The 13629-nt window shown below is 35.8% G+C and overlaps 1 protein-coding gene across 1 annotated transcript in view; it reads right to left on the bottom strand.

The window, feature by feature from the left end:
- Positions 1-588: 588 nt before the first annotated feature.
- MXRA5 (matrix remodeling associated 5) overlaps positions 589-13629 on the bottom strand; it is a 32307-nt gene continuing 19266 nt past the window's right edge. The window contains exons 4-7 of the mRNA XM_072427476.1: positions 13196-13586; positions 7677-12686; positions 5898-6798; positions 589-4825 (exon numbers count right to left, since the gene is read on the bottom strand). Of these exons, the coding sequence (XP_072283577.1) occupies positions 2920-4825; positions 5898-6798; positions 7677-12686; positions 13196-13586 (8208 nt within the window). The 3' untranslated portion in view covers positions 589-2919. The remainder of the gene's footprint in view (positions 4826-5897; positions 6799-7676; positions 12687-13195; positions 13587-13629) is intronic.

Raw genomic sequence — 13629 nt, 5'->3', positions numbered from 1 at the left:
AAAAAAGAATTGTACGCTCATAAGAACTCAGAAAGCTTTAAGGCTCAAGTCAGCATAGCATCAATAAAAAGAGCAGCTTTAGAACTTAGCTGCGGACAGCTTTGTATATTCAGACTGGCCATGAGGTTTCGGTGTGTTTACCGCTTACCAATGTCAGAGGACTGCTGCCTCTTGGGAGACGCTACATGTAGCTTCTCCCAGCAACAGCTCCATACAGAATAAAAGGGATCAGCAATGAGCAGTACTAGTAATGCAGTCATGTTGGTCTTCTCTATTTTTCCTCTACATTGGTCTTCTCTGTTTTACTTTGATAGATCCTAATCACCATTGTCTTTGGTATAGAAGTAATTTGGAAATGTAACAATTTGTGTTGGAAAAAGCTGAAAAGTTGGGAATGCATCCAATGGTTGAGTCTATTCTAGTGACATTGTTTTCACTTTGAAGACAGTACAGGATGAGAAGAAACTCTACCTCTTGGAACACAAGCAGCAGAAAGAAAAACCACAGCAGCATACATGCATAACATACACTTTAAATGAGTCACAAAGATTCCACATTTCTGCATGTGCTGCATTAACATACCCCAAATAGTTTGGAAAAAAATATTTATTATAAAATGTACAGTACAATGATCATAATAATATAAACACAGTTCTGCAGCAAAGTCTTTTAAAGACCAATAATTTATAAAAAATGAGACATGTATTGTACTTATTTGTGTCTCATGGTTACATTATTAATATAGAACATATGCAAAAGCATGAGAAGTGAACAAATTTTCTGTTGCATATTAAGTTCATAAAAGCCCATTTTTGAAGGTACTGGGCTAGCTTTCTACAAGATGTAACATTAGTTATCCAGCATAAGGATGCATTCATAAAACTCAGTAGAGGAAACACTATAGCAATAATGCAAACTGCTTCTGTATGAAAATATTGGCTACAAAACAGTAACGGCATCAAACTGTCCATACTATGCTGTGCTGTGTAGTAGAAGCACCTTGTATTTTGGAGATAAATTTCTAGCATAGTGGTATCAGAGCATTCTTGAACAAAGAGTAGCACACATATCACTGTAGCATGTGAATAATAATAATACTTCTTTGGTAGTAAGGTGCAGACTAAGTCAATGTGATACTGTATCATTTCAAAATATCATTGTTAAGACAAACATCACATAGGGATTTTACACAATGGAAATGTTCTTTCCTCTTTGTTGGTTCTGAGCTTTGCTTGTAACTCTGGAAACAAATCTTAGAGGTATTGTAGTTGTGCTTCTGTTGGGATAAGAAAGATGCTACTTCATTACCACAGACTTTCTACCGACTAAATGGTCCAAAAAAAGTAGCTTACAATAGAAACACAAAAGCAGTTTTCCACTGAAGCATTATTAAATATAGATCGCACATTTATTGCACATCTCTTTTTTAAATTATACACAAAACCCAATTTATCCTTTCAAATAAAGGACAATATTGTCCATTGTGTTGGTTCATGGACTAATACCCAGACCTTGCATCCACCATTCTCCAGCCTAGACCAGACTATCTACATCTAGTACTGCAGATTCCTTCTGCACGCTGTGTGATTTTAATACCGGCCATGGGATTATACTTGACTCTTCAAATAGCCATAAGACATACCCTTATGACTAATTACTGTTAGTACAAAACATATCAAGGGGTTGTCATTCCTCTTTGAATCACATATTTTGAGATATGAATAAAGCACTCAATATAGCATTCCACTAATGACATTTTGAATGTGAGTATTTGAGCCCTTTCACACATGTGGTGTGAAAATTGCACACGATTAAATTACATTTAATTACTTTTTTGATAATAATAAGTGCAATGCAGAATGTAGCTAGTCTGATCTAAGTTTGCCCTGTAAATTGGTGAAACTTAGGTATATGGAACTTTTGTTGAAAGGAATAACTTTATAGGTTTTGCATTTTATTATTTTGTTTTATTGCTACTACAGTGAACTGCTTTTGGTTTCTATTAAGTTTAATTTGATTTTTTATATATACTTGCAATTACTCACTGGAAGAAGTACAGTATATGAAAATGGCAAAAAATGTAATAATTATCTTGCTCCAGTTAGTTTTATTATTATGTAGCAAGTTTACTAAATGGTAACTACTTTAAAATAGAAAAAATCAAGAAAATACGTGAGTATGAGGAAAGAGCAATATATGCAAACGCGTTCCTTTGCTTCTGATTCCCAATCTGCTGAGTTTGTCATGAAACAATGTATATCTACATTTTTTAATAGGACATCTCCATGCAAATCTCTGGGGCACTTTTCAATACCTTAGTAGGTATAGGACCCCTTAGCGGTCCCATAAGTAGACAGGCATCAAATTGGATTGTAAAAAAAAAAGGAGGTGTTGTTTACACATTACAGCAACACTCTACAAATCCTCTTATCGTCCTTTAAAAGTTTTTTTTTTTTAAAGTAGTTTCTTTTTATATATCATAAATTGCAAGCAAACAATAGTAGCTAGCATATATTTTATTTTAAATGGCCTTGTTTTAAAGAGCCCTGGTTAAGCCAATGATTTTTTTCTCTAAAATTGAGATCCAGAGTAGAATAGTTATTTAAATTATATTTATACTAGTAGAATTTGATGGTGGCCAATCCACATTAATCAATAAGATTTGATCCCAGAACTGTAAGCCAAAAATCAACACTGGGATGTCAGAAGAGGAAAACCCTGTGCATTGAAACTGAAATCTTAAAATTGCTTTGGTTAGTTTATAACCATTCTTTCAAAAGATATAATGATTTATTGAATGTATATTATGACATCAGATGAATAATTGGTCAGAAGTTGTCCGTTGCAAACAATGATACAGTATACTTTGCACTTGTATGGCAGTCACGGGCATTTTACCTGTACAGTTGCTTTTGTTTCTTAATACATATGTATGTATGTAGATTTTGTGTCACTGCCGAGTATATTTTTTGCTGTGCATTTATAATAACCTGCATCTCTCTTTGAAGAATGTTGAATAACTAAAGTACCCTGAGGATGAAGAAATTTGTTTCCATACAAACGAGACTGTGCTCCTGCAGTTAATTGAGATTTATCTGGGAGCTCCCACATTATTTCAGCTTTTGGTATTCCAATTGACATGCAATTTAGCTGAATAGAGCTCCCTGGTCTTGCATAGATCACTGGTGGAGGGCTGGTCGTTATACGAGGAGGATATGCTATCACAATGACAGGAATGTTCATTGTGGATGAACCGTACTGTGTTGTTGCTTTGCATTGGTAACTTCCTCTGTCATAGACTGAAGTGTCTTTTACTATAAGGGTTCCATTTTGCAACAAAGATATGCGGCCCTTAGCCTGAGACCCATCAATCACCATTCCATTTGGAAGTGTCCAAGAAATACGAGGCTTTGGTTCTCCCCTTGTAGTGCAGTGAAGCTGTAAGGTTTCCCCATTGATTATACTTACTAGGTTATTATAGTTGCTACTCATTTGTGGTTTTCGTCCAATCTGCAAAGTGACTAGTCTTTCTGTTGAGCCAGCTATATTTACAGCCCTGCAACGGTAGGTTCCTCCATCAGAGAAAGCTACAGAACCGATATGTAAAGTACCATCTTGCTTGTGAAACACTTTGTGAAGGTGACTGCCATTGTTGATCTCGGTTCCATTTGGGAGAATCCATATAAGATGAGGCTGTGGTATCCCTACAGCTGAGCAATTAAGCGTAGCAACCTGACCCTCTGACACAACAACATTTTCATTGTCATTGGTAAACTGAGGTTTTACTGCGGGTTCAGTGACTGTTAACTGTGCCACTAATTTTGCCTCCCCTCCTTCGTTCCTTGCCATACACACCAATTGTACTGAATCTGTTTTTCTAAGAACTTTAATGTCAAGGGTTCCATTTCGATGGACTGTAATTCTATTTCCATAGTAAGGAGCAGGAAGGATAACTCCTTCAGGAAAAGCCCACATGACACGAGGTGTCGGAATTCCCTCAGCTTTACAATCTATCAGCAGGCGTGTATCTTTCATTGCAGATTCTTTAACTGTTAATATTTTTTCAGAATAGCCATTAATTCTAGGAGGGAGGACATTTACCTGAATTAGAACCACTTTTTTGTCTTCCCCACCATTATTCTGTGCTATACATGTATAGTTTCCGCTATCAGATCGTTGAGCTTTCTGGATCAAAAGAGTACCATCTTGGTAAATAAGATACTTGTCTGATGATGTAGGTATGGGTCGATTGGCTGGGGAGAGCCATATTATTTTCGGGACAGGCTCTCCTTTGACTTCACATGAAATGGTGATAACATCCCCATATGGCACGTTGATAATAGAAAAAGTCTTGTTTTTAATGACTGGTTTGTCAGCTACTATTTTAACACTGACCCGCATCTCATCTTTTCCAACTTGGTTCACAGCATAACAGGTATAATCACCTTCTTCTTTCATTCCAACTTCATTGAAGTACAAAGTCCCATTATTAAATACAACATATCTTCGAGTTCTTGACCCACTATCATCTGATAGCATAACATTGTTAATCATACTTCCATCTGGGAGACTCCATGAAATTTCTGGATTTGGAACACCCGTAGCGACACAATCTACTTTTAGATCTCCTCCATATGTGACTTTGTGGTCAATTTCATTTTTAAACTGAATCTTGGCAGGCTTCATCATGACATTTACTTTAAGCACCAGATAGTCTTCTCCAAGCTTGTTCCTTGCCATGCACAAATAATCTCCAGCATCTTTTTCAGTAACAGAGTAGATAATGAGGGTTCCATTTGCAAAAGTTTTGATTCTGGAGTCAAAACTACAAATAAAGTAACAACAAACAAAATTACTACACTGATATATGAAAATATGACAAGAATAAAAGTCAGATTAAAGCAGCAGGTGTTCAATATTTATTTCTTCTTGATTCATATTTCTGTTTTTTCTTCAATATGTCTATTTTTGATAAATCTAAAGAATATTATTTATCATTCACTTTTATTTATGTAACCATTCCTGTTTGTATTATCTACAATATGTATCTGAAAAGATAAACAATAGATAAAACTTGATTATGCCAAAACTTGATGCATTTTACCATACAGGTTAATTGAATTTGTTAGAATAAATTCGCCAGTATATGTTTTACCTATTTGATTATCAAATTTTTAAAGAATTTTTGATTTTTAAATTATCATTTTCTTTATTAATATTCAGTCATGGTTTGCCCTAAAATTCCTGAAAAAGTAAAGTAGATGAAATTGGTCAAGTTTGGGCATAATCAAGTATTATATACTTCATTGGATCTTTGTTAAACTGTTTGACCATCGCCATTTTTACCATCTGTAGCAATCACATTATATGTTTGCTGGACTTGACAGTCCTTGATAATATGCCCATAGACTATTTATTTTTATTTTAAAAATCAGTTTTATCTTTTGTACCATATTCAAATAAAATTGTTTATATAATATGAATTCTTTTTTACGCCTACAAATGTACATTTTTTTTCTTTTGTTGCTATTGATATATTATGGGATGTGGAGTTTACCACAAAATATCAAAGTAAAATATCAGCACAGAAAGTAATTAGACACTTTCAGAAGAGGTCTATAGAATGCAGGATTGAGGAGGCCGTGTTAGGGAACTGGCACTTTCTGAGTACTCCAAATTTGCAAGAAAGTTAAAAGGCACATGTAAATGCACATAAATAGAAAATGTGCAAAATAGAAAAAAACATTGAAAAAATATTTAAAATACATATTTTTCTGAGCTCTTATCTGGATTTTGTAAAATGTATATTTATTTCTAAGCCTCAAATATTAACTTGTTCCAAATATGAACTAGGGTATGACAAGACAAAGAACATATGATACAGAGCATCAACCCACCTGAAGAAAGAATCCACCAAACGTTTAGAAGGAAGTCTCCACATTATCCTTGGCCAAGGATCTCCTGCTGCACTACATTCTAAGCGTAGGGTTCCACCATAAGACACATCTGTTTTCTGGGGAGAGCTTGCAGTAATTTTGGCATTTAATGAATACTTCTTCACATCTAAATGTACTGTTCTTCTGGCTGCACCCACAACATTTGCAGCTATGCATTCATATTTGCCAATGTCTCTTGGTGAGCTGTTCCTTATGTAGAGTGTTCCATTAGGGAAAACAAATAAGTTTCCATTTGCAAACTGAGATGGTCGAACTTGGGTTCCATCTGAAAGCACCCATCGAATAGTGGGTGGAGGAGCACCTTTGGCTGAACAGTGAATAAATATACTGTGACTCAGAGGCAAAGATATATTCTCCACTTTTTCCTGTTGAATTAAAGGAGGCAAAGGCGATACTTGAAGCTTAACTGTCAAACTGTCAGCTCCTGCCACATTGCTTGCAACACATTTGTAGCTTCCTCGGTCTGGGAATGTAACCTCTTTAATAGACAAACTTCCATTAGGCAAAAGCATTATGTGAGACTCTGTTGTAGAAACAGTTCGTATTATTTTACGATCAGGCAAAATCCAAGAAATGTGAGGAGTTGGTAACCCAGTGGCATTACAGTCCATTACAACGGTATCCCCAAGATAAATTAAAATATCCTTGTATCGAGATGATAACATTTTCGGTTGCTGGGCAACGACTGCCAAAGTAACAGTCATCTTGTCAATGCCATGCTTGTTCTGTGCAGTACACATATACTGTCCACGGTCCTGTAATTGTAGATTTTGGATATGCAAAGTGCCATTATCCAAGACTTCAAATCGCTGTATTCTAGAGCTTGAAGTCATAACTGCACCTGTTTAAATAAAAAGTAGAAAATATATAAATGTGTAAGTCTAAAATAAACAGTGATGGTTTTAAAAATAAGTATAATCAATCTATCAATGAATCAGTATAATTGTTGTATTATATTGATAATTGATGTAACACCTCACATGTACACAACCAAATACACCTGGAAAGAACAGCAAGCACATGGAACATAAAGCATAACTTATAGCAAATAGCAAAACACGCAGTTTAAATCCATAAATTCTTCGAGGCATATGTAATTCTGTGCTTACAATCCACAGTGCTACAAGTCTGCCACAACGTTCAACCAGGATTGTGATACATCTTTAACTTGCACAACAATACAGCCTTTTATGTCAACCCTGGTATGTCTCTAGCTTGATTATTACACATTAAATCAAAATGTATACAGCAGGTAAGAGAACCCAGATGAGCAATAGTAACATAAAATAGTAACAAGTTGTCTTTTAATGCATGCCCCCCCCCCCCCCCCCCCCCCCCGGTTACCCTTGTAATAGTAACATTGTACAAGAAGGAGGGTTAGTGCAGTTCAGTTATATGTATGCATGTTTTCAGCAAAAAATAGTACCAGTGCTATTTAACTATATAACTATTGATCTTAAGACTTGACCTCTAATCTAAAAGAAAACTGCCATAAGGTATAAAATGCAGTGACCCAGAGACCCATATAACAGGTTGTTCTGAATAACAAAGCTAAGACACTTTCTGGAAATGTTGAAGCTTGTTTGCCCTCTTTTTGACCCATTACTATGACAGACTGTGTTTTTTTGGTCTAGTTTATAGTTGTTCCAATATGCCATTTAAACTGCACCAATATTTAATAAAAAATGTATTTAGAAAATGTAAAATTTGACAAATTACCTGTGGCAAGCTTTGTCCAAGTGATGATGGGCTTAGGCTCACCAGTAGTTTCACATGGGAAAACAGCATTCATTTCATATGGCAAAGATACAAACTGGTAGCCAATGGTTGTAATCTTTGGCTTGCTTTCTTGAACTCTGGAAAATATAGGTGGTGGAGGTGTTGTTTCTGCTTTACTTGTTGTAAGTCGTGGTCTTTGATTAACATTAAAATAATACCAGTATGGATGTAGTGTATGCCCAGTCTGTGACCCTCGGGTTTGTGCAATATAAGGGGGAGTTGTCACAGATAAGGTTGTTGATGTTGTTGAGACTTTGGTTGTAGCTGGAGCAGGGAGCGTGGTAGTTTTTGGTGTTGTGATCAATGTTGTAGTCCAGGTTCTAGGTGTTACATTATCTGGGCCTACAAATGATGGAAGATTTGGTTTTGAAGTTACCGTAAACTGAAAATGTCTTGTTCTATTGAACCGATATGGGTTTCTTGGGTTAATGTAGTATGGATTTACTTGATAAGGAAATCTTATTGGAGTTCCTTTGCTGTCAGTAATAAAATTATTTCCAAATGGCCTGTAGTATGGTGTTATTCGTTGTCCTTGGTTATATTTATTTGGTGTTGCTGGCCTTGGCCTAAATAATGGACTTACTGTTGTAGTTGTTGTTGCTGGTGGGGTTGTTGACATATATGGTGTATATGTTTTTCTTTCTTGAGCATTTTGAGCTGTGAAAGCTGTTATTTCTGGTTTATTTGTTACTGAGATGGGTTGATTAGTAATAAAGTAGCGAAGAGGTCCATGAGTTCCAATCAAAGGTGGTCTTATCGTAGCTCTAGATGGATTATAATAGGGTGGAATGCCAGCATGATGATGCGTATTTACAAATCTGGGTTTATGGTAATATTTAGTGTTATAAAGAAGGCTGTTATTTGATCTTGTCGTATGGACATCTTTAACATTTTCCTGCTTTGATTGAACAAATATTTTGTTTTTGATAGAATATTGATCTAGCTCATTTATTCTTGAGGGGAGGTTATTTGATGGCATAGGATTTGTTGCTTGAGTTGAAGCTAGCTGATTTTCAGGTTCCTGATCAATGTTTTTCTTATGAGTTACAGTTTGAGTAGGTGCAAACTGCACAGTTGGGGAGCTTAAGTAAAAAGGTTTAGTGGGAACAAAAACTTTTTTTGTAATTGGAAACACAGTTGCATATTTTCCAGGATTAGGAGTTGTATTCTGATGATCTGGCTTGCCAGTGCTTTCTTTAGTTCCTGAATGGATATTCACAGTTCTGTGAAAACTTTCTTCCCTATTAACAGTGGTTGGCATTTTTTGTGTTGTTTGTACTGTTGTGGTAAAAACCTGCTTGGGTATGTTTTGCACATTGTTAAAATAGTTTATGAAGTGGTTTATTTCATGTGTCACTTGTAGCGACATAGTTGTGGTTCTTTCAGGAATCTTGTTTTGTTTGTTGCTCAGATCTTTCAAAAAATTATCGATGTGAGAAGCAGGAGTCATAGGTGGAAGTGCCTCTGGTGCAGGTAATGTTACAACTGGCTGATCTACATCTATTTGAACTTCTTCATCAACATCTTTTGAAGTATCTAACTCAGGCCATGATGGAGTTGAATATGTAATGGAGTAACTTGGTGTGGTATCATGATGCTGATCAGCTTTACTTGTTAATATATTTTGACTTGACTCTGTTACAACTTCCTCTGCATGTGTTGTGCTATGTATATAATTAGATATCTGTTCTGTTTGAGTTGTAACAGGTGAAACAAATGGTTCTTTTAAAATTTTGGCTGATTGTGTTTCTGCTGCAGTAGTAGTAAATGGAATGTGTACAGATATATTCTTTTCTGAAATTTGGAGTACTTCAGGAGTAGATGTTGGTAATTTAGTTGTTGGCTGAGTCATTTTAACAGGTTGATAAACACTATTTTCTAAAAGGTGACTTATTGTTTTAGTGGTCTTGTCTTCAGATTCCACTACAAAAGGTTTTTGAGTTATAACATTTGCATCCCTATAAGAAGGCACTGTGGGAACAATCTGATTCTGACGGTGCCCAAAGCGATTTGGTCTAAATTTCCGTCTTCCGTGGTTTCTTCTTCGAGGATACTGGATGTTCCCACGTGTTATAGGCTGTGGTGTGGTTGTGGTTGTAGTTTGTTTGTGTAAAGATGTTGTTCTGATAGTTTCTGGTTCTGGAACAGAAAAAGTCACCACTTGTTCCTTGTAATTAGAAATTACAGTATGAGTATGGGGAGTAGTGATCACCAAATGTTGCCCAATTTCCCCAGAAAATGTTTGTGTTTCATGTAAATTATTTGTTTCTTCAATGTTTTTGGTTGGCCCAATTGAATCCCCTCTGAAGTGTTCAGTGACTGGAGTGGGTGGTATAGGCAACAAATAATTGTTGCTGGAGGGTGTAGTTGATGGTGTAGGCATGAAACTTGATTTTGGTATTATATTGTCTATGGCTTCAAAATCAAATTTCTCACTCTCTGGAATTCTAGTTGTGGTTGGAGTTGGTGAAGAAATATCAGTGTCCACTTCCCAAGGGTTTATGTTATCATTACTATCAATATTATCGCTATTAGATATTTCTCCTGAAAGATCTGGTGCAGTTGTATATAGTATCTCATTTTCTTCCTCATTTTCTGAAGTTCTGGGTTCTCCAAGGGTCAGTGGGGTAGTTTTAATTTTTGTGGACCTCACAAGTGTGCTAAAATCTGTTGTATCATAGGAAGGTGTTGTTATGTCAATGACATCATTTTCTGTATTTATATTTTGCTCCATAGTAAAGGTTTCTGTTTCCACAGTGGACAAATCATCTAAAATGCTTTCTTGTTCACTGATGACAGTTCCAGCTAGGTTATCAGAATCATAAATTTGTATGGTTGTATACTCTTCCTCTGTAAAAGGTCTTACATCCTCCTCACCTGCTGAATATATAGAGTCCTCTATATCAATATTTTCAAGTGTTGTGATATCAGAACTTGATGTAGAAAGTATGGTCACTGAATCAGGTGGTTCTGTTGTCAAATGTTCTTCAATCTCTGTTACCAATGAATTTTCATTATAGTCATCTAACTCTTCTTTAGTCACTGCTGCAGTTCTGTCGGCTGGGGAAGTTGTTAAGTCCTCATACTGCTTTATGGTTACTTTTGGTGAAGATGTTATATATAATAATTCATCTTCATCAGCTGATGCTTCTTCAACAGTTGCTAATTCTGTTGATTCTGATGGTGGCTTAGAAAGAGCAAATGGAGGTATAACATCAGCTGGTGGTACGGTAGTGGCTGTTGGGGTGCTCAAAAGAGGGAACTCTGTAGTTTTTAGAGCATTTCTTTCTCTGACCTTGGCTAAAATGCTGGCCCATTGCTTAGGATCAATTTGTTTATTGCCACCAATTAATCGTTTTCTAGATTCAAATTTTCTTCTCCCTTCTGCCACATTACTCTCTTTATGTTGTTCTAAATTCTTCCATGTATTACTTTTCTTTCGGTCTTTTCTGTTGTACTTGCCTTGACCTCTTCCTACAGAAGTACCTTTATCTTTGCCATATTTGACTCTTTCCTGCACATTGTAATACTTTTCTTTGTCTTCTTCAACGTCTCTCTCTCCTGAACCCCTATCATCATCTATTACATCATACTTTGCTTTTTTTGATAACTTTACCATAGGCCGTTTTTTAATTATTGTAACCTTATTAACCTGTTCAGAAAGCTTTTTCAGTATTGCTACTTGTACGCTGTAATGGTCTTCTCCATATTGATTTATAGCAATGCATCTGTAAAGGCCACTGTCAGTAAGCTTTGTACTTGAAATGAACAGGGAACCATTGTTTAAAAAATATGCATCAGTTTTATTTGTTCCTGAATTGATAATAATATTATTTGGTAAAATCCAGTTCACATCAGCATCTGGATTGGCGTGTGCATTGCAAGGTAAAGTTACAGGTTCACCAAGGGTTTTGGTGACTACCCTAACATTGTTTTCAGAAATCTCATTTGTTTGAGGCTGCACAACTACTCTAATAGGTAAGGTAGCTATCTCATGCTTTACTCTGGCAACACAATGGTAAATACCAGAATCAGAAAAATCAGCTGATTTTATTACTAACTGGCCACTAGTTGCCATGGAATATCTACTGCTAGGGTCATTGTATGGAGCTTTGATTATTGTCCCATCTGGCAGACTCCACTCAAAAGTTGGGGCTTCTGAGGACTTTACATTGCAGTTCAACTGACAAACTTGTCCTTTGATGACATTGTAAGATGTTTTGGTCAGATCGTTTTTGTTTATCATAACCCAACTGTTTTTTGGATATTGAATATCTTTTGTGTGAAGTGATTGAGAAAGCTGTGTGGAGAAAGAGAGTGTAACTTTCTTGGCAGTGCTCAGTCTTCTATTCAGCTGAAGCTTGACATTAGACTGCATCACCCACTCTGGCTCAGCAGATATGACAGCCTTTACTCCTGTGTAATAATAAGAATCATGGTCTAAATTTTGTTTATATCTATAGGTCACTTTGGAGCTATCTGTAAACAACAGCTCCCGTTCCAGTTTAACAGGTACCTCACTATAATAAGCAATTAGTTTCCATAATTTTTCATAGTTATCCCGAGTCATGGGGCATTCAAAATCCACAGCAAAGGTTGCATTGATGTCAATCTCTTCTGGATGAAGTTGGTTCCATTGAATTTTGCTGAAGTCTTCTGTTTCCTTCATCTGGCAATCTAAGTTGACTTTATTACCATGTTCATCTGTCATATTTAAAATAATATGCCCAATAAAACCTTTATTTAGCTCTAATGATGGAAGATCATTATCGTCATCTTCAGAGGAGGTGTCGCTACTGTTTATCCTCAATGGGGAGGAGATAAAAGGACGTGAACAGGGTATATCCTTTAGACCCTGAATTTCTTGATTTTGGAGATGTCTTGGTGAAGAACACATTGCACACAGCTGTCCATTTTCATATGATTTATCCTTCTTACATTTTAACACACCTTTGGAGATATAAAATAGCAAATATTATATACTACATCTGTTTTAGTAAAAACAATACATCAAAACAAAGACATGAAGACTTCAAAGTAAGTAAAGCATACAAGCTACATGAACACATAATTATTTGGTTAACAACATCCTTTGAACTTAAAAGCACCTGCTCTACATCATGCTTTATATAGTGCAGTAGTATTCCTCAAGAAAGAAATACAGTACTTAAATGAAAACAGTATATATTTATATTTTCATATTCTGATATGGAGTCACGGGAGTATTCATAGTATACTTTTTTCATCCAAAGTTTATATGCAGCTTGCTAATTCAGAGTCTTTTAACTTTAACTATAAATAGCCTTTTGTCGAGTAATGTAATAAAATGAGCTTTAATGTATCATAAAACTTGTATCGTATAAACTTGGGAATTACTATATGATCCAGAGAGAAATGTTTACTTTATGACGCAATGCAAAGTAGTTGTTTTAAACAAACTCCTAATTAAAAACTCTTACCATTTGATTGTTCATCCCATTCAAGTAGCCACTTTAGCTGGCAGTCACAAGCCCAGGGGTTCCCGTGGAGGTACAGATTCTCCAGCAATGGCATTGTTTGAATCATACTAGCTGGAATAGTTTGAAGCATATTGTCTGATAAATAAAGATGCTTTAATGTTGATTGTCTGAAGTAGTCTAGAAAACTGAAAGTGCAGAATGTGTTGGGATGAAGCTGGTGAAGTAAGTTTCCTTCTAAATGAAGCAGTCTTAATGCAGTTAAACCATTGAATGCATTAGGATGGATATATTCAATCTTATTATGGTCAGCGTGTAATCTGGTCAGGCCAGAAAGTCCATGAAATGTATGACTGGTTATTACTTTCAGTTTGTTGTAGCTCATTTTGAAAACCTGCAGAGATATATACATATGGTAAGCCAATGATAATGCAACA

Source organism: Pyxicephalus adspersus, chromosome 1 (assembly GCF_032062135.1).
Source record: "Pyxicephalus adspersus chromosome 1, UCB_Pads_2.0, whole genome shotgun sequence".
Taxonomy (NCBI): Eukaryota; Metazoa; Chordata; class Amphibia; order Anura; family Pyxicephalidae; genus Pyxicephalus; species Pyxicephalus adspersus.
Note: the sequence above shows the minus strand (reverse complement) of the source record. Positions and strands in the feature narration are given on the sequence as shown.